The sequence below is a fragment of the Calliphora vicina genome, chromosome 1 (assembly GCF_958450345.1).
Source record: "Calliphora vicina chromosome 1, idCalVici1.1, whole genome shotgun sequence".
NCBI lineage: Eukaryota > Metazoa > Arthropoda > Insecta > Diptera > Calliphoridae > Calliphora > Calliphora vicina.
In genome coordinates this window covers 82,743,470-82,762,363 of record NC_088780.1, presented here as the reverse complement: position 1 = coordinate 82,762,363, position 18,894 = coordinate 82,743,470, and the positions used below count along the sequence as shown (strand labels likewise).

At 28.8% G+C, this 18,894-nt stretch overlaps 1 protein-coding gene across 2 annotated transcripts in view; it reads right to left on the bottom strand.

The window, feature by feature from the left end:
* Positions 1-244: 244 nt before the first annotated feature.
* The window catches only part of Dad (Daughters against dpp), a 68,401-nt gene continuing 49,751 nt past the window's right edge, over positions 245-18,894 (bottom strand). For both annotated transcript variants that reach the window (XM_065515023.1, XM_065515025.1), the window contains exons 6-8: positions 7,201-7,425; positions 6,976-7,126; positions 245-6,907 (exon numbers count right to left, since the gene is read on the bottom strand). In XM_065515023.1, coding sequence (XP_065371095.1) covers positions 6,739-6,907; positions 6,976-7,126; positions 7,201-7,425 — 545 coding nt within the window. In that variant the 3' untranslated portion in view covers positions 245-6,738. The remainder of the gene's footprint in view (positions 6,908-6,975; positions 7,127-7,200; positions 7,426-18,894) is intronic.

Sequence of the window (18,894 nt, the reverse complement as noted above, 5' to 3'; positions counted from 1 at the left end):
TTTCAAAAGTTGGTTCACTTGACATGAAATGCCCCATATACAAAACACAAGTTTTGTGCACTTATATGCAAAATGCTCTTAAGTGAAAGGCAGGTATGTCAAAACTACTGTATTACATTCCAACTTTTTTCCCATACGATACAGGGTGAGCCAACTTTTTTATTTTTACAATTTTTCATTTTATTTTACGAGAACCTATCTAGGTTGAGCCAAAGGTACAAAAACTTGGTCAAATAAAAAGACATTTGTGTGTGTTTATATTTTGTTTTTAATGGTAAATATTTTTTTGTTTTCAATTTCATTTATTGTACAAAATTTCTTAAAACTTAACAATAGCCATACATTTAGATTATTTTAGTTTTTGTTTAATTTACTTTCGCATTTGTTTTTTCTTCACTTCACATGAAATTTGTTTAGATTTTCATTCTCTTTTTAATATTTGTTTATAATTTTACAATTAAAATACAATTTGGAATTTAATTTAACGATCCGTTTCACACAAAGTTGCCATTGTTTAAGTTTAAGGCGCTTGAATGCGACTGCTTTGACCGGGATTTAAAGTTGTCAAATAGTCTCTTCTATTTAATTTATATGGGTAAATGCGTCGTCCGTAAACTTTACAGCCTGGTATGAAATTGATCGTGTTTATTTAACTAATTTAGTTGTATTCATTTATAAATTTTATTTATATTTAGTTGATTTTCAATGGTATTTATTTAGTTACAAATAATTGTAGTTTTTTTCATCATCATATTCTTCTACTTCTTGTTGTTCTCTCAATAATAAATAAAAATAATACAAAAAGTTAACTAAACTACAATATTATTAAGGTATAATATTTATAAAAATAAAAATAATAATAATAATAATATCAGGAATCGACGATTTCATGAATTCAATTAACATTTTGTTTTCATTATGAAATAAATTTGTGTGAAACGATCTATACATGAAGATAGATATCTATATGAAGAATCATTTTAATATTAAAACGTGTGTGTGTGTATATATGTATGTATGTGTATGTTTGTGTGTACGTAGAAGTATATGTGTTAATCCAACACATTTAAAATTATTTTGGATTTGGATTATTTGCCAATAATCTTTAATTATATATGAAATGAAATTCATATAAATTAATCCATTAGGACGTTTGTTTACTAATTAAAATGGAATGAAAAAAGTTCATCCTTGCTGCTGCTAGTTACTTGATAGTATTTAATCATATCGTTAGGTCTTATAATCTTAAACACATCGGAGCACTACGACCATTTCATAAGAACATGAACGAGGAAAAAAACGTTCAGCTATTTACAAAAAGCTATAAAACAATTGATTAAATAAGTGTTCATCAAATAGAATTAGGAATAATTTACATTTTATGGGAAAATTTACAAAATCGCATTTTTGGTACTTTAATAAATATCTATTGTTGATAAATTTGGTACCAAATTAAAATAATAAATAAATAAGCCAATATTTCGTATGATTTATTTCTTTTTTTCGACCAATGAATGTTTTCCATTATTTATTAATCTATACCTTTTAGAAGACCAATCGAATAAGAATCACTGAGTAAACATATTTTTTGATGTCAGTATTATAAACTATAGGTCGGAATTATATCCTCACAAAGAAAAAAACTCAAATTTCATAGATCCCAAATAGTAATATTCCCAAATACCTACTGATAAATATCACGGTCTGATCATAATGTATCATAACTCTCATGTAGGAAGCAATTCCGAAAAACCCTTTAAATCTAATAAATCTCTTAAATTTGTTAGTACTATTAAAAAATCAAATATTTAAATACAATAATTCTCGCAATATGACATTAAGCATTTCAAGATATCGGTAAGAGGTATTTGACTGATTTGTCGGTGGATGGTCAGTGTTCGAATGCAATTATTATTTCTATTTACTATTACAGATGAATGACAGTATGTATCTCATTTTTGCATTTCCGCTTTGAATGAAATGCAAGTGAGTCTCACTGCAAAGACTTGCAGAAATTTCAAATCGTATATATTTTGTAATTATAATAAGATTCGTTTAACAATGATCATCAACTTGATATTAATGTTAATGTCACTTGAATGACTAGAAAAATTATACAAATTGAAACAGATCATAAATATTTTAGGTAGAGAGTTTTTTTATTTGGAACAGAAAATGATGCATATCAACATAAAATATTATAATGTTCGTATATGATCAATTTTTATAAATTAAATAAAAAACAATATTTAAAAAAAGAAATAATTAAAATTTTTAAATTTATAACACATAATGTAGGTAACACCGACACAACCAAATTGTCTTTTTGAGAAAAATATTGCATTTATTGTCTATTTTAAGTGAGGTTTTCTGTAGTCAAACTGGAGTGATTAAACAGATTAAACATTCTAACAATATCCATAACTGATGGCTTAAGATCCGCAGATTTAAAAACCAAGGTGAATTAATTACCAGAAATTTATTCAACATGTACATAAAGCCTGAAACACCAGTGAATTTTTTGATTATTTTAAGATCATTAAAATTATTATAGTCCCATTCTCAAACAAACCGGAACTTTTAAATTTTAATCGATGGATCGATTTTATTTTAAGATCATTAAAATTATTATAGTCCCATTCTCAAACAAACCGGAACTTTTAAATTTTAATCGATGGATCGATTTTAGGTTTTTCATTATCTTAAAAAAAATCATACTTTATAGTGTTTACTCACTTTTAAGGCTGTGTGTATGTACATTAGGGATATAACTCTTGACTTTTTTTGCAAATTTGGATAGCATAGCACAGTTTTTTTTATTAAATATTTTTGTTTTGAAATGTTTTATATTTAGTTTATTTTAAAAATTTGTGTTGGTGCGTGATGTTTTTGATTCCAAATGACCTAAAAAATGATTTTCATTGCTTATACAACATTGACCATCACGTGATGGTATGCCAAACATTTCGCCAAAATTAGTTATATCCCTAATGTACATATGTATGTATGAAATCGTCAACTTTTAAATTTCATTAGTTAGAAATTTAGAATTCAATAAATTTGTCTTGAGTTCAGTGCTTTGAAAATTTGACAACGCTGATTTGCCCATATGTTTGAAAAGAGAAACATTTTGTATAATTTTTTCTCTCTCCTAACCTTCTGTGTATTTATTCTATAGTGATTCTATAGTTATCTATGATAATCAATCAAAATAACAATAGTTAACTCGATATATGTTTTATTTAAATGCAAATAAGGTTTAAAAACAAAAACATTTTAGTGAACATTTTGAAATGTGGATTAGACAATTTTTAAATTTAATTGAATTTTTTATTTTTTTTGACATATGTACACTGATGGACAAAATTCACCGCCATTTCCCCTTTAGGATGTGTAAAGGACCGCCACGCTACGTATTTGTAAATTAGGTTAATTTAAAAAGACTTGTTTTAACTGAAGTATAATAAAAATGAATTATTGTTTTTGTTGAAAAAATAAAATTTTGTGTTTCAATTATATTTATAACGTGGTAGTCCTTTAAACATTCTACAGGGAAATGGCGGTGACTTTTGTCCATCAGTGTATATGATTTTTAGACTTTAACCCTCATTAACAATAAAACCTTAACTTTAAGCTCTCACTAACTATGTCTTAATATTTAATTTTGACACTGAAATGTGTCACATTGATTTTGCTACAATTATTTGGTAGTAAAGTGTTAACTATACAATTTATATTGGATAATTTTATAACTGAGAATTATTGAAATTAAGACCTAACGTTAAGTTATGTTTTTATTGCTAATGGGGCTAAGTGGATAAGTTTCAAGGTTGACTCGTTTAATTTCATTGAAATCCGATATGAAAAATTCATAAATAGTTATTGTTTGTCCTTTTTTGAGAGTTATTTCATTTTTAAAGTAGGGTGTTATACGTACATAGAGTACAACACAAAACCGTTCACAAAAAGTCCCGAAATTTTTCTATTACAGAAGAATTTTATTATTCACTATGTATAAGAAAAATATTAATTATTTTTAAAAGAGTATCAATTTAATTTAAAAATTAGATTAAATACAATATACATACTACTTTTAAAACAAAAGTCGGTGTAAACAGTTTTGCCCCTTGTTTGAAAAACAGATTAATTTTAAAATAAATATTTTGTATGACCACCACGAGCTTTGATTCATTCTGGCATACTATTTACAAGATTTTACGATATGTTTGGGCTTATATTTTGCCTTGCTAGAGGAGCTCGCTCCCACATTTCAACTACAGGTCTTGGAGAGTCTTTTTCGGCAAACATGTTCCGTTTCAAAATTGTCCAAAGGTGCTTGATAGGGTTTAAATCTGTGGCCTGGAAGAGCAGTTTGATTTCGTTATTTTTTTTTGTTATTTTCGCGTTGTCCTGCATAAATATTTCTTGTTGACCATTTTCAACACCGAATATAGCCAGACTCGGGAGATAAGAGGCCGCCAATATGGTAATACAGTCTGTGGCACTCATAATACCATTGATACGCCGAAGTATACCGGGCTCATTGCCATGAAAACATCAGCAAACCATGATTGATCCACCCCTAAAATTTCATAGTTTGACATATGTTGCGATGTTGTACCTCAACGCGTTTAACAACCCATGTCTATCTGACACCACCCGATTAATTTTAGTTTCATCAGACCAACTAACTTGTTACTAATCGTCAATGGTGAAGTTTTCGTACGATTTAACGAACTTTAATCGATCCTTACTATGATTTGACTTAACATTTTTTTTTTATAATCGCTCTTGCTATTTTTAAGACATATTCGAATTGTTGTCTAAGCACTTTATTAATCTAATTGCAGTGGAAACTGCAGTATTTGTGGCTCGACGACAACCACAATTTCGTGGGACTTTTAAATTAATTTATTTTTTTATTTTATTGTAAAATCCGATAGAAACTTTGTATTTTTTTTAGCAATTAATTGCTACGAAACTCAATTTTGTATATCTTCTTGGATGTTTTTCTTCAAAACTGAATTTATAGCTTTATCCATTGTAAAGTAACTGAAATTTTATTGAAGTGCTTTATTTTGTGTTTTCTTGTAATAAAGAAATTAAAAGGATTATATTTACTTAATTTTCTTCTTTTAATATCAGAATTTAATATAATTTTTTCACAAAATCTATTGGGGGACAATACTGTTCACATATGACTTCGTTCAGATGTGATTCAAAAAACGTATAAAAGTTCGGTTAGTTTAAGAGTGAGATACCAGATAATAGTAAATAGAGTGCTTAACAATTTACAAAAGGAAAATGTTATGGGACCAGTTGTTATGTGCAAGAAATAATCTGTAAATTAAAATTTCATCTAATCGTGAACAGTTTTGTCTTCTACTGTATGTATACTACTTCATTTCAGTATTGACTTATTTCATTTGGGAATTATTTGACGGTACCATAGTATTCACTGTAACAATAAAATGCAAAAAGCTCTAACTAACATTTTAATAAATATGTAATTGTAATTGAAAACACACTGCGAATCTATTATTAATATTTGAAAAAATGGCACTTAATGTACATACATATATATTTTTTATTTTAGAACGTTTTTTACATCTCTTTTTAAATTATTGAAATGTTAGTTACAACTTTTTTTTTAGCATTTTAAGTGGCAATATTGTAGATTTTTAAAAAAAGGTTATGTTACAGATAATGATTTTGATATCTGACCAGCAGAATATCAATATTTAAATTTACATAAATACACATACACACACATACAAGTACTAACATACATACATATATATATATTACATAAATAGATATTGATTAGGATGTAAAAATTTTGAAATTAAATAATTTATGTAAGTAAGAGTGTTTTACAATCATCGTGTGTATTGTAAGTGCAAATAGACCAATTGATTTTAGCTGAATCATTAGTGGAATTGTACTTAATATATAAGTTAATTAATTTAATTGTTAATCAGTTTAATTGTTTTTTTTTTTGTAAATTTATTTTGTTACTTGGATCACAGGATTTCCATTTAAAACAGTTTAACCGTTTTGTTGCAGAAAAGTCTACAACTAAATAATTAATTAATATTTTGATTAATTATTTATTTCTTTATATTTTTTGTATTTTTATACCTATTCGTATTCGTATATCTGTTTGTTTCTTATTGTGTCATCATCGTTGATGTTAATTTCAATAACGAAAACGAAAAATCTTCATGTAAATTGTAATTCCAGTCCTTGAGTTTGAGTTTATCTTTATAGTTGTAGTTGTGTTATTGATGTTAAATTAATTTCTATCATACGTGTAAATTGTGTTGATCCAATATCTGTTCTGTTCCCCATCTATTGAATTCACATGGCCATTTTATGATTTCTCGAAATTGATACATTGTCCAGCAGAAGACATTTAATCACTCTGACTAGGGTGGTTTGTAGTTTGAGCTTGAACAGCTTACACTGGTGCATTGGATGCTTATGGCCAATAAAAATTGAAGACGACCACTGCTTTTTTTTACGAGCTTTAGTTTCGATGGTGACGGTACTGTGACAGAGACCATTGTCGTCATCTCTTTTCACTCGTTGTCGTTGTTGCAATTTTGCTTTATTGATTATTTCTATCATTACTGCCGATTTACTATTGGAAGTCACTGCTGGACGGTTTTTACTATCCCATCTTGCTGTTTGTTCCAATGGTACAGATTTTACACCGTTTAACAGTTGCAATGCCTGTCACCGTTGAGGTTTGAAAAGCACCTCCAGCCAACAGGGGCAGAGCGTTATATCGGGCCGTTTGTAGGAACAACCCCAGCCTTTGCCAAAACTGATGCGCATGCTATATTTGTCGATTGGTCCGGTTTGTACGCCTGTAAATTGGCCAGGATGTACCAAGGTTTGAGCCCTAAAATACACGTAATCATTGTATACATAAATTTACAGAATATTTTTTAATGCCGCCATACACCATACCTGTACTTGTCAAAGGCTCTCAGACAGTCTCCGGGTTCAACGCGACAGACACGATACCAACTTTCGGTCAAGGTGGGCGAGTACACAAATATGGGCACTGTCGAACGATTATACAGCCACACACCATCCAATTCTTGACTTAGAGTCACACCTAAAGAAAAAATATTATTATTGAATTAATATTGCAACTACAGAAAGACTCTTATTATTTGATTCTAATCATACCTAAGCCAATTTTTTGTCGTGTGTACTGTACATCGTCCGGCGACGGTGTTGTACGTTTCTCGATTAATTCCTTGAGACACATCCCATCTTTATGGTCACCAGTAGATGCATTTGGCTTATCAGAAAATATATTTATTGTTGGTGTATCAGCTGGATAACGTTCACCCACCCGCTGTGCCATTTCCCAATAGGCAACTTCACACCAATTTGGTGAACAACGACGATCTGTAAAACAGAATAGAATACATTTGTAAGTAATTGATTTTATAAACAAAAAAAATATATGTACAAACATACATATATACAATTATATATGTAAATAATATGAAACCTAATCTTATTCAATATCTTTATAATCAAATAAATTTTCAAAAACCAATCGATAAGTGAGTTTAATTGCTTAATTATCAAATAATAGTAGTCTATATTTGTCTAAGCCTTCATGACGTTTATTCATTTGGTCAAATGTCGTTCGGAAATTGAATTCTGTGGTACAAAAATGTCGTAGGGGTGTCAGTTCTACTGCCATCCTGCTGGCAATTGGTCTACGGATGTCACTAACATTTGTTATGAGCCAAGGTGAAGGTACTATCCATTATTTTTCTTTATCTTTATTTAGCTTAAGTTCTTGTTACTGAGTCGTGGGATTATCAATTACGTATGTAGTGTCAGAAATAAGATTCTTATCTTATTTCTTCTCCATAACGAAGCGTATTAAAGAAATATTTTTCCTTGTCTTTATTAGTTTTTCAAATAATAATTTTGGCGCCACCATGTTACGAAAACAATGAAATCGCAAAAATAAGTGCAAACGTTTTTTTTTAATTAATTCGTATAGTATGTGTGTATGCATCTGTGTCTGATAATTAAAGTGATAAAAAGAGACATTGAGAGAATAAAAGTGTTAATTAATTGTGAATATAGCCCAATAACATTCCTACATGGGAGTACATATATCGTTACCTTAATATAGAAAAGCCCTAACTCGTGTGTTTTTTGTAAGTCCAGATTTTCGTTTATTGCGATTAATGGTCCGCTCATATATCATATTTAGCTAAAAAATCACGAGTTAGGACCTTTCTATATTAAGGTAACGATATACATATATTTAATTATATGAACTAATGGATTACTTGACGTTTTCATTATCATTATATTGAAAATAATTCTAATAACATATTTTTGAAATTTTTGGATTTTATGTGACAATATCTTCAAACTTCGTGGCTTATCGAGGTACCGCAGCAGCAATCCTTTCAAATACTAATTAAGATCTCTTTTGTCATTTAATTACAAAAAGTTATATGTAATTGAAAAAAAATGCATTGGCATTAAATGTCAGTTGAAATGTTTTACATTGGCATAGTTCCCATCTAATGCTAATGAAATGAAATTTCAATGCCAATTATAAATTCTCATGTATGGTTTATTGTAGCACAGAAATGTAGAACGATCGATCGAACAAACGAAATAATCACCATCACTTTTCAGTCAGTTGGTTCAATATGGGAGTGATTATTGGGCGGTGTAGGGGAGTTAACAACTTAACCGCAAACTGTTCTCTTCTAATATTAAATGAATATAAAACAAGTAAGAGTGCTATATTCGGCTGTGCCGAATCTTATATACCCTTCACCAAATTATACTTAAAAATTGAAAATATTTTTAGGTAAACAAAATTTAATTTTTTTTAGTTGTTTTTTTTCATTTTTTGGAAAAAAAATTTTTCGATTGTTATTTTAATTTTTTTAAATTTAAATTTTTTTTTTTTAAATTAAATTTTTTTTTTTTAAATTTAAAATTTTTTTTTTTTAAATTTTAAAAATTTTTTTTTTGGTTTTTTAAATTTTTTTTTTTGAAAAAAAAAAAATTCGGGTTAAAATTTTTTTTCCCGATTTTGACCCATTGTAGGTCCAACTTACTATGGTCTTATATACGTCGTTGCAAATGTCTTTGAAATATCTATCATTAGATATCCATATTGTCTATATTAATGTCTTAGTAATCCAGATATAGGTCAAAAATAGGTAAAAAATCGAGGTTGTCTTGGTTTTTTTCTCATATCTCAGCCATTTGTGGACCGATTTTGCTGATTTTAAATAGCAAAATTCTCGAAAGCATGTCTGACAGAATTATTGAAGATTTGGATCCCGAAGATATCTGGGGTCTTCAGAAAACTGATTTCAACAGACAGACAGACAGACAGACAGACGGACATGGCTTAATCGACTCCGCTATCTATAAGGATCCAGAATATATATACTTTATAGGGTCGGAAATGAAAAATGTAGAAATTACAAACGGAATGACAAACTTATATATACCCTTCTCACGAAGCTGAAGGGTATAAAAATAATAATAAATAAAACCTGTACAACCGGTCACTCAATCATTGATTTTGTTTGCTTCAGCTTTTACTAGACAATATACAGGAAACAACAAAAAAACCTCCAAAGGTGGTTTCCTAAGAACATATTTTCGGAATTTCTTGGCATTGGGTTAAATTTTCTTGATTTATAGCGTTGTTCCAGTAACTGATTTCTAAAGCAAAGGTTTATGTCGATTGATGAAGGACCAATACTTTACCATGTTTAGAGTTAAAGCAATGAGACTTTATTATTTGTAAATAAATAAATTTCTTTATTGTTGGGTGTATAATATGAATTTTGTTTGGTGTTGTTTCCACAATTCACCCCCCTTCCCTTCTAGTAATCGTGTGCATGTTTATTAGGGTGGTCCTTAAATTGCACTTTATCCCACATATATGATTTTTATTTTTTTAAATCTATGGGTAAATAAAACAAAGAAAACTATTTTCATTGGAAACTTTAAAAAATATTGCGAAATTTGTATACAAATTTGGTTTTTGATTGATGGAGAACAGCATTTAAGAACCATCCTAATGTATATTAAATAATAGAGAAAGAAGGAAAGAAACAAACAAAATAATGAAATAAAAAACAAAAACAATAACAACTTAAGTAGTTTAAGATTTATTGTTATCTTTGAAAATGCCGATTGTATTAATGTTAATTTTTAATGGGATGAATTAAAAATGTGGACATAAAATTTAAACATTTCGTTTTGTTTTAATGTGCAAAATTAAACTTTGAATTTTATTTGAGAAACAAACACAATCACACTTATTCATATAAGAAATGTATGCATGTACATAAGTATGTGTGTTTCTGTTTCTGTTTTATTTGTTGTTCACATTCAAATACGTATTTTACACATTTATGGATGACACCCTGTTAATGTAAATGACATTTGTTGTTGCTGTTGCTGTCTAAATTACATGTTGATAAAGTGGTCAGAAGAATACAAACAACAAAAACATGACTACAACAAAATTATAACAACAACCATAAGAACAATAATTATTAATACGACAACGTCGAGGAGATACACAGATAAAAATAATTCTAAATTTAACGATGATGTAGTTCAGCCAACCAGCCAGCCAGCTACCCATTCATCGGTCGGTCGGTCGTTATTAACGTCTCTGAACATTCTGCAGAGACTCGTAGTGAGTCAAAAAATATCTTTTTTTTTTTGTATCTTGTATTACTCTTCTCCTCTAGTCTCTTTAAAGTAAAATAATACGTACGTACATACATAAATACATATATTTTCATTTATTTATTTACTTTTTTTTAATGTTAGAAAATATCAAAGTGTTTTTCTTTTCCATAGCATTCAAAAACTTTTCACAACTTTCAAAATTAGAATTTATCGAATTTGTTTGTTCTTTTCGCAAGAGTGTAATAATCGGCTGTGTCGAATCTTATATAATAACCAGTAACCGATTTGATTAATTTTATATTTTCTACTACTAGAAAATATCAGTGGTGTATTTCAACTTGCTAGATTCAAGAATTTAACCATCATTTTCACTGACAGTTTTCATACAAAACATAATTTTAACAGACAGTATAACATTAAGTTAAGAAATAACCAGACGTCGTGCAAACAGGGCTAAATGTCGGGAACAAAATGTGTATAGTGGTAAGTCTGAATAATGTTGTTCATTCACACCAACTCAACTTATGTCGGACTGACTGACAGTTTGTTATATAATTTTTTTTTATTTTTTTGGTTGGACTGAGTTTGCCTATTTTCAATGCTAAAAATGTATGATCAACAGAAACAGGGCTAAATGTCGAGAACAAAATGTGTATAGTGGTAAGTCTGAATAAAGTTTTTCATACATTTTGATCCAAAACTATTTACAAATTCAACTTACGTCGGACTGACTGACAGTTTGTTATATAACTTATTTTATTTTTTTGGATGGACCGAGTTTGCATATTTTCAATGCTAAAAATTTCTGATCAGCAGAAAATATTAGGTGAATATTTTATATCCCTTGGTCCTTACCTCATGGCTTTATTGCGGCGGACGAACATAGGTAGATCGTCTTAAAATTCTATAGTGACCCAGAATATATATACGACCAATATTTCGATGTGTTTTTTCTATATAACATTTTGAATTCAACTAAAAAATAACAGATCAACAACAATTTACGAATTGGATTAATTTTTGATATAACGATAGATTAAAATGAGTGATAAGATATTGTCGGGTTAGTCCAAGACGAGTTTATGGATTTTTTTATTTATTTTTATACATATGTATATAGAGCTTGATATTCACTTGAGTGGTGAATTGTTTGAGTTTATGGAATTTGAAAATTGTATGAAAAACACGAGTATGTTTATGAATTTGGTTACAATTTTATATCGATCCCCAACAAAGTTTCAGTTTTCGTTATCGGCGCCGATTACGGTGTATGCGGAAACCCAGCTTTAACCGTCTTACAAAAGCCGGTTTCTCAAAAAACCGAAAAGTTAAAAAAACCGAAACCGGGGGAGTTTACAAAGATGAAAAAACCGGTTGGAGTACTCTAATGAGTATGTTCTGAGTATGTATGTATGTAAGTATGTTGCATATACACAAATTTGAATGAAAATTTTAAATAAAAATAGGAAATAACAAAATTTCAAACCAAAACATGGAATTCCTTGGTTATTTAATTTTATATTTTTGGTTTGCTTTCGATTTGCTACAATTGAGAGCAACCAATAAATTAGAAACGCGTGGTGTTTTTATGGTGTTTGTTTATAATAGTGCCGGCACTATAAAAATAACAATTTTCCTATGTATAAGTTGTGTATGTGTGCGAGTTTGTACATGTACATATTCATATGTACATTAGGATGGCTTCATTTGTATGGAATCTGAAGAATTTGCTAACTGAAATACATTTTTTATTTGGGTATTTGACCCTTAAGATATTATAAAGGGGTCCTTATTTAGAGGTGCTTATGACTATTTATATTTTTATATCATTTTCAAAACGATTTTCAAACAAATTTAAAACTTTAAGAATTACTTTAAAATCTTCAGTATATCGAGGGCCTATATTCAAAATCCTCTATGATGGTAAAATATTCAGTAAAACAGCCCTCATCTATGGTGTGAATTTCATAGCATACATATTTTTTTTACTATTTTATCTCTTCAAATAATTAATTTTCAAAAATTTTTATGGAATAATTTCTTCTTGCAATTCTTTTGTTTATACTAATTTTTGCTGAACATGAATTTTAAATTTTTTAAACATTTATCAAAATAGCGAATGCCGATTCTTTAATTTGCATAAATGAAATCAAAATAATTTAATCTTATCATTTTCATACATAATATTGAATATTTTAATAAGAAAAACTCTCTATCTTTCATAAAGTCCACAATAATGCTAAAATGTTGCAAACAATTATATGTGAGATTCAGTAGTTACTTTAAAAAATATTGTAGAATACCGAATTTTAATAACTCAAGTAGTACGCGAAAATAAAGCAGTTTTTTGGCTCTCCTGAAAAGTTGTTTTTTTTAAGATACAAGGTTTTGAATGTAGGCCCTCGATATATTTTCTATGCATTAATATTAATAAAGAAGTGGCCACTTAAAATCCGTACGCACTATAGTAATCATAACAACGCCCCCTGTTATCAAAATGGAAAAAGATTTTTAGTTTTAAAAAGTGTAGACACAATGGAAAATGAAGCTAGGGAAAAATTGTGCACAAATATCTAGAAAATCCGACTTTGTCGGGTTAAAAGATAGCCAAAATCTGATTTTCGGCAGATATCAGGTCAAAATTTTTACGTCTCGGCACACCTTTAAAAATGAATAAGTAAAATTGAACAAAAATATGTTGCAGCTGCGGTTTGAAGAGTCAAGCTTTTCAGACATGTTTTTAAAGAATTTTCAGAATTATATATAAAAAGAGAGTTTCGAAAAGCGATTGCTGTCATTTATAATGCTCGCTTTAATCCGTACGGATTTTAAGTGGCCACTCTTTATTCTGATTATTTTTTTTCGAAAACTGAGAACAAATGATTACTAAAAATTTAGTTTTTCCCAAAAAGATTAAATCCTTCTTCAAATCGCATGTGCCGCTAAATTATAATGATTATTGTATTATTATTTAATGCTATCCTTAAGAACAATTCTTAAGTTTTTAGAAATAATTTTTGAAATGGGTATAAAACATTATACTTTTTTGGTGGCAGATGGGAATTTATAAACGTTTACATAATAAACCAATTTGACGTTTACATTTTTTTTCCAAAAATGATAAAAAAATAAATTTACACAAAATAAATATATGAGTCAAATTTCTAGTTCTAGAGTTTTATTCCAAGTGTCACAATTATCCGACTCTCATGCACTGTGTTTATTATTGCATTAATCCATTTCCAAATAAAATAAATTTTTTTTTTTTTTAAATTTAATTTTCTTTCATTTATAAGAATTCGAGGAATAAATTGTATTAACACGACCCAATTAAGCCGGTTGGTTGTTAGACTTCCCATTTACCAATACAATGCCCATCTAATACAATTTTATTTTATGCATTAACATAAACAACAACAACACTCGCACAAACACACATCCATCCATACATGCACACACGTATATAAACAATAATAATAATAATAACATTAGGCGCCATATTAGTTAGCGCCGGAACTTGTGTCGCCACAACTAAAAGCAGCCACAGTCATTTGCAGTTTCATCATTATTTCATTTTTCAATCATCATCATACTTAATGCAAATAACTCACGATATTTGAATGTGTGTATAAAATAATAATAAAATAAAAAAAAACAAATTAATGAAGAGAAAAAAAAAAAAGAATACAAAAGGAATTGGAACTACAACACAATGCACATATTCGTACAAACATACCAACACGCCGACCGGGTGGTGGTGGGTACACAATAGATACTTCTACTTGCACATATGTACTTGTATTCACACGTTAAGAAGGCGAGTCAAGAGACAACAATATAAAGAAGTGGCCACTTAAAATCGGTACGGATTAAAACGAGCATAACTTTTAAATGAAACAACGTACTATGTAAACATTCTATACATGAAATTAAAGGTAATTTATTAATCTTAACTGTGGGTTTATGTGTCTTTATTTCTGGCTTTTCTTTTTATGCCTCCCATTAATAGCTGCACAACTTTTCTTTCCACTTCTACCGTTATTCCAGCATATTTATTCCACTTTGTTCTCAACAAAATCTGGTTATTTACTGTACCTGCACTCATTTTCAATTTACGTTTAACAATTGTCCAATATATCTCGATTGGACGAAGATTTGGGCAATTTGTTTAATTGATGTGTTTTGGTATAACATCAATATTATTCTCATTATACCATTTCATAGTTGTATTTGAGTAATGACAACTTGTATCAGATGTGAGATGTCTTATAAATGACAGCAATCGCTTTTAAAAACTCTCTTTTTATATATAAATCTGATGTAATTGTTAAACGTTTCTGAAAATCTTGACTCTTCAAACCGCAGCTTCGGATTGCCTGCCAAAATAATATTTTTGTTAAATTTTACGTATGTATTCATATTTAAAGGCCACACAACTTCGAGCTGCCGAGATGTAAAATTTTTGATCTGATATCTGCCGAAAATCAGATTTTGGGTATCTTTTAACCCGACAAAGTCGGATTTTCTAGTTATTTGTGCACAATTTTATCTCTAGCTTATTTTTCCATTGTGACTACACTTTTTAAAACTAAACATTGCAATTTATTGCAGTATAATGGTAGATTTTTTGTTAAAAACATATGTAAATCTTTTTCCATTTTGATAACAGGGGACGTTGTTATGATTACTACAGTGCGTACCGATTTTAAGTGGCCACTTCTTTATTCTTATGTACGATTGTTTAAATTAGACCTGCCCTTAAAAATAGAATTAATTTGGATGGGTCTTATTTCGTTCTTTAGTAGCTAAAACTAACTGCTTCAACATTTGAGGTCAATCGGATATACATATTACTTTTGGCTTAACACTATATTACAAATATAGCTACATATTTAAATAATTTGTTTTAAACATTGGAAATAAATTATATCTTCTAGAGAAATGTATCGTTTTAACAAGGTATAAAACATGAATGTCGAGTGCTTTAACTAGTAGTTGTAGGACTTTGAGATATATTTCTCTAAAGCTTCGCTATGCTTGTATTAGAAATTCAAAATATTGCAAAATTTTACCTTTCACCTTCACGATTTAAAGTTTACGTTGTCCGATTTTAGTAAAACATTCATGGTATATTTAAAATTATCTTGACTATAATATTCTGAATAGGGTTTTTTTAAAAATCATAACAATAAAGAAATTGGACTTATTGTTATTAGACTTATCTTTAATAAATCCCGAAGTGATGATCTAAAAATTCTAAAATCACAAATTGTTGGCCATACTAGACAATAGGTGAATGTTATGCTACCAAGATAAAAATACGGATATACTTAAAGTAAAAATATGCTTTTACTTGAATATTAATCAAAATATGTTCATTTATCGCATTAGAACAACAATTACGTAAAGATTAAAAAGCAAACAAAATAATGATTTAATGCCAATATTTTTGCAAAAACTGAAACAAATACATTTCCCCCCTTAATTTAAAATTACAGAACGTGTTTCTATAATCCATAGAATAATTCTAGGGGTAGGGCGCCCTGTACTTAAATACTTTTTTTCGGCCATACAATCTTGGAGCAGTCTAATGCACATTCTTGCGTACATGTGTCAAATGTATTTTAATAATTTATATTCTTGATCTGTTTCTTTTTTTTCCTTTCGCAAACATTGAAATTAAAATTCTACGTACGCGTTTATATACATTCATACATACATACATACATATGTACATTTTTGCGAACCGAATTATAGAAAATTAAACGAAACTTTGTTAATTTCAACGTGATGGACCTTAAATTTCTTATCAGTGTTATTTTCGGAGTTTGTTTTTTCTTCATTCTTTAAATGGAAATGGAATAAATAAACATCGAGAAACTAAAACAAATAAATAAAAACACCAACACCGCTAAATGCTAAAAATAGCAAATGCTGTAATATACAAAACTATTTGTACACTGAAAGAAATCGTAGCGATAATGCAAAATTATATGTACCTAATGTTCTAATTATAAAATGTGTTGAAAACAAGGTAAAAATATGAATTAAATTGAACCAGATTCACTGAAAACACAAGGTAGATTTTGTTTAAAAATTGCTTATATGTTTTTCAAAATTTCACCTTTGACCTCTGCGATATTAGTCAACATTAGAGTTTTTCATGGGAATTCCCAGGGCAGGAAATCCCGGGAAATTGTGCGAGAATTCCCGGGAATTATTTTCCTTAATTTTATGTGATGTTTTTGAACATGACTTTCTCTAAAGGATGCTTAAAGCTCCAAATGAATGTTCAAGAATAAAAGCAAGTTTTAATTAACATATTTACTTAATTTTTGATTTAATAAGCAAAACATGTATCTATTTCCAATATAAAAAGTAAACAAATATTGAAACATTTTCAAATTTGTTAATATTTAATATTCATTAAAATTTGAAAATTAGTTTTGGAACCAATTTTTGGGTAATTTGTCTTTAAGGCTTAAAAATATGTAAATATCAAACAAAAGTAATAGAAAGTATGGTAAAATAACTGGTGACAATTTAAAAATATTTTATACCTACATTTATTTTTTTTTTATTATTTATTTATATTCTTAATTGTACAATGACACACATACAAAGTGCAGTAACAAACAACAGCAATAACGAAAAAAAATCATAAAATATTTCAAGACTTTGGCGCACCTTAAAATAGCAAAAAATAAAAAAATAAAAAATAAAAATTAAAGTGAATACTTATCACTTTAGATTCAACTGTCGTCATCCCGAAACAACAAAGTATTATTTGCCGGACATTGGATTTTATTTTCTGAATTGTAACGTTGCTCAAATATGTACGTATTTATTTATTTATTATTCAGAATGGAAAGAAATGTCTGCATTTGGAAATAATATGTAAATCTAAAGAAAAATATTTATATTTATAATATTTTCTCCTCTCTTTTTTATAATATAATAAAATAATTGTTTGTAAATTATTTCATTTATATTCGTATGTATGTATTTTATAGGTACATTAGACCGACTCTCAGAATATAGTGATTTTATTACCCCCCTCAAAATAAAACTTGATAGGTTTTATGATAGTTCCCAATTTACCACTGAAGAGAAGGTACTTTTTCGAATTTTATTTTAGGTTGAAATCTTCTAGAAAAAATCAATATCCCAAAATTTTTAAATTTTCAAAAAAGTACCTCTTGTTCTGCGGCTCCTCATATGGATGTATCATTTGGAAAGACTTTTCAAGTCCCATTTAATGCTGTATACGTCCTATCTAGTCTGGCCGTTAATAGTAAGATATTCGACAGTTTATTTGATTTTTCAAGAATTGTTTATGAACATTTCTACTTGATTTAAGAAGTGTATCGTTAATTGTATCTGAAATACAAAAATAACATTTTCATAAAAAATTTCTTAGAAAATCACAACTTGTCGAATATGCCAATATTAGGGGTCAGGTGGGACATACTGATGATGTTGAAAGTAGTATGTGTTGGATTTGAACAAATGTAAATATGTATTAGCAAAGAACTAAAAATGTTGTAACTCACCAACCCCAGCCGTTAAGCAAGTAGTCAATGTATCCCTTAAAGACAGTAATTGTCACAAATGTCTTATCACTTGGCTGACTCCAATTTATATATTTTGGTCATTTGACACGTGTGTGCACTTTGTAGTGCATAGAGAAGACAATTGGTTACTTTATACATCCCAAGACAATTGACACTTAAGTGTCTCTAAGTAATCTGAAGTGTAGTCACTTTAAACGTTTTGTGAGTAATTCGTACAAACTGGTTTTATACAAATGTTTTTACTTGAATATGTATTGATATAATTCTCATACAGTTTATTTTTATTTTTGCTTAAATATACAGATATCCCATGTAACATAGCATGAAGTCAATAGTCACTTTAGTGTCTCTTAGTAACCTATGGTGAAGTCACTTCAAACTTTTTTTTGTACTGCACTTTATTTTACCCACCAGAAGCGTTGACTACTTTCGATCAGCTATCAGATAGTCACATTGTAATCAAAAGGGTCAATTGACCACCTGCTTAGGACATGCACGTGTTAAAATAACTAGTCAAGTAGCTGATCAAGTAACCAGTTATAATGCTAGTAAGGTAACTGACGCTATGTAACCAGTATGTGAAGCCAATGCGTTG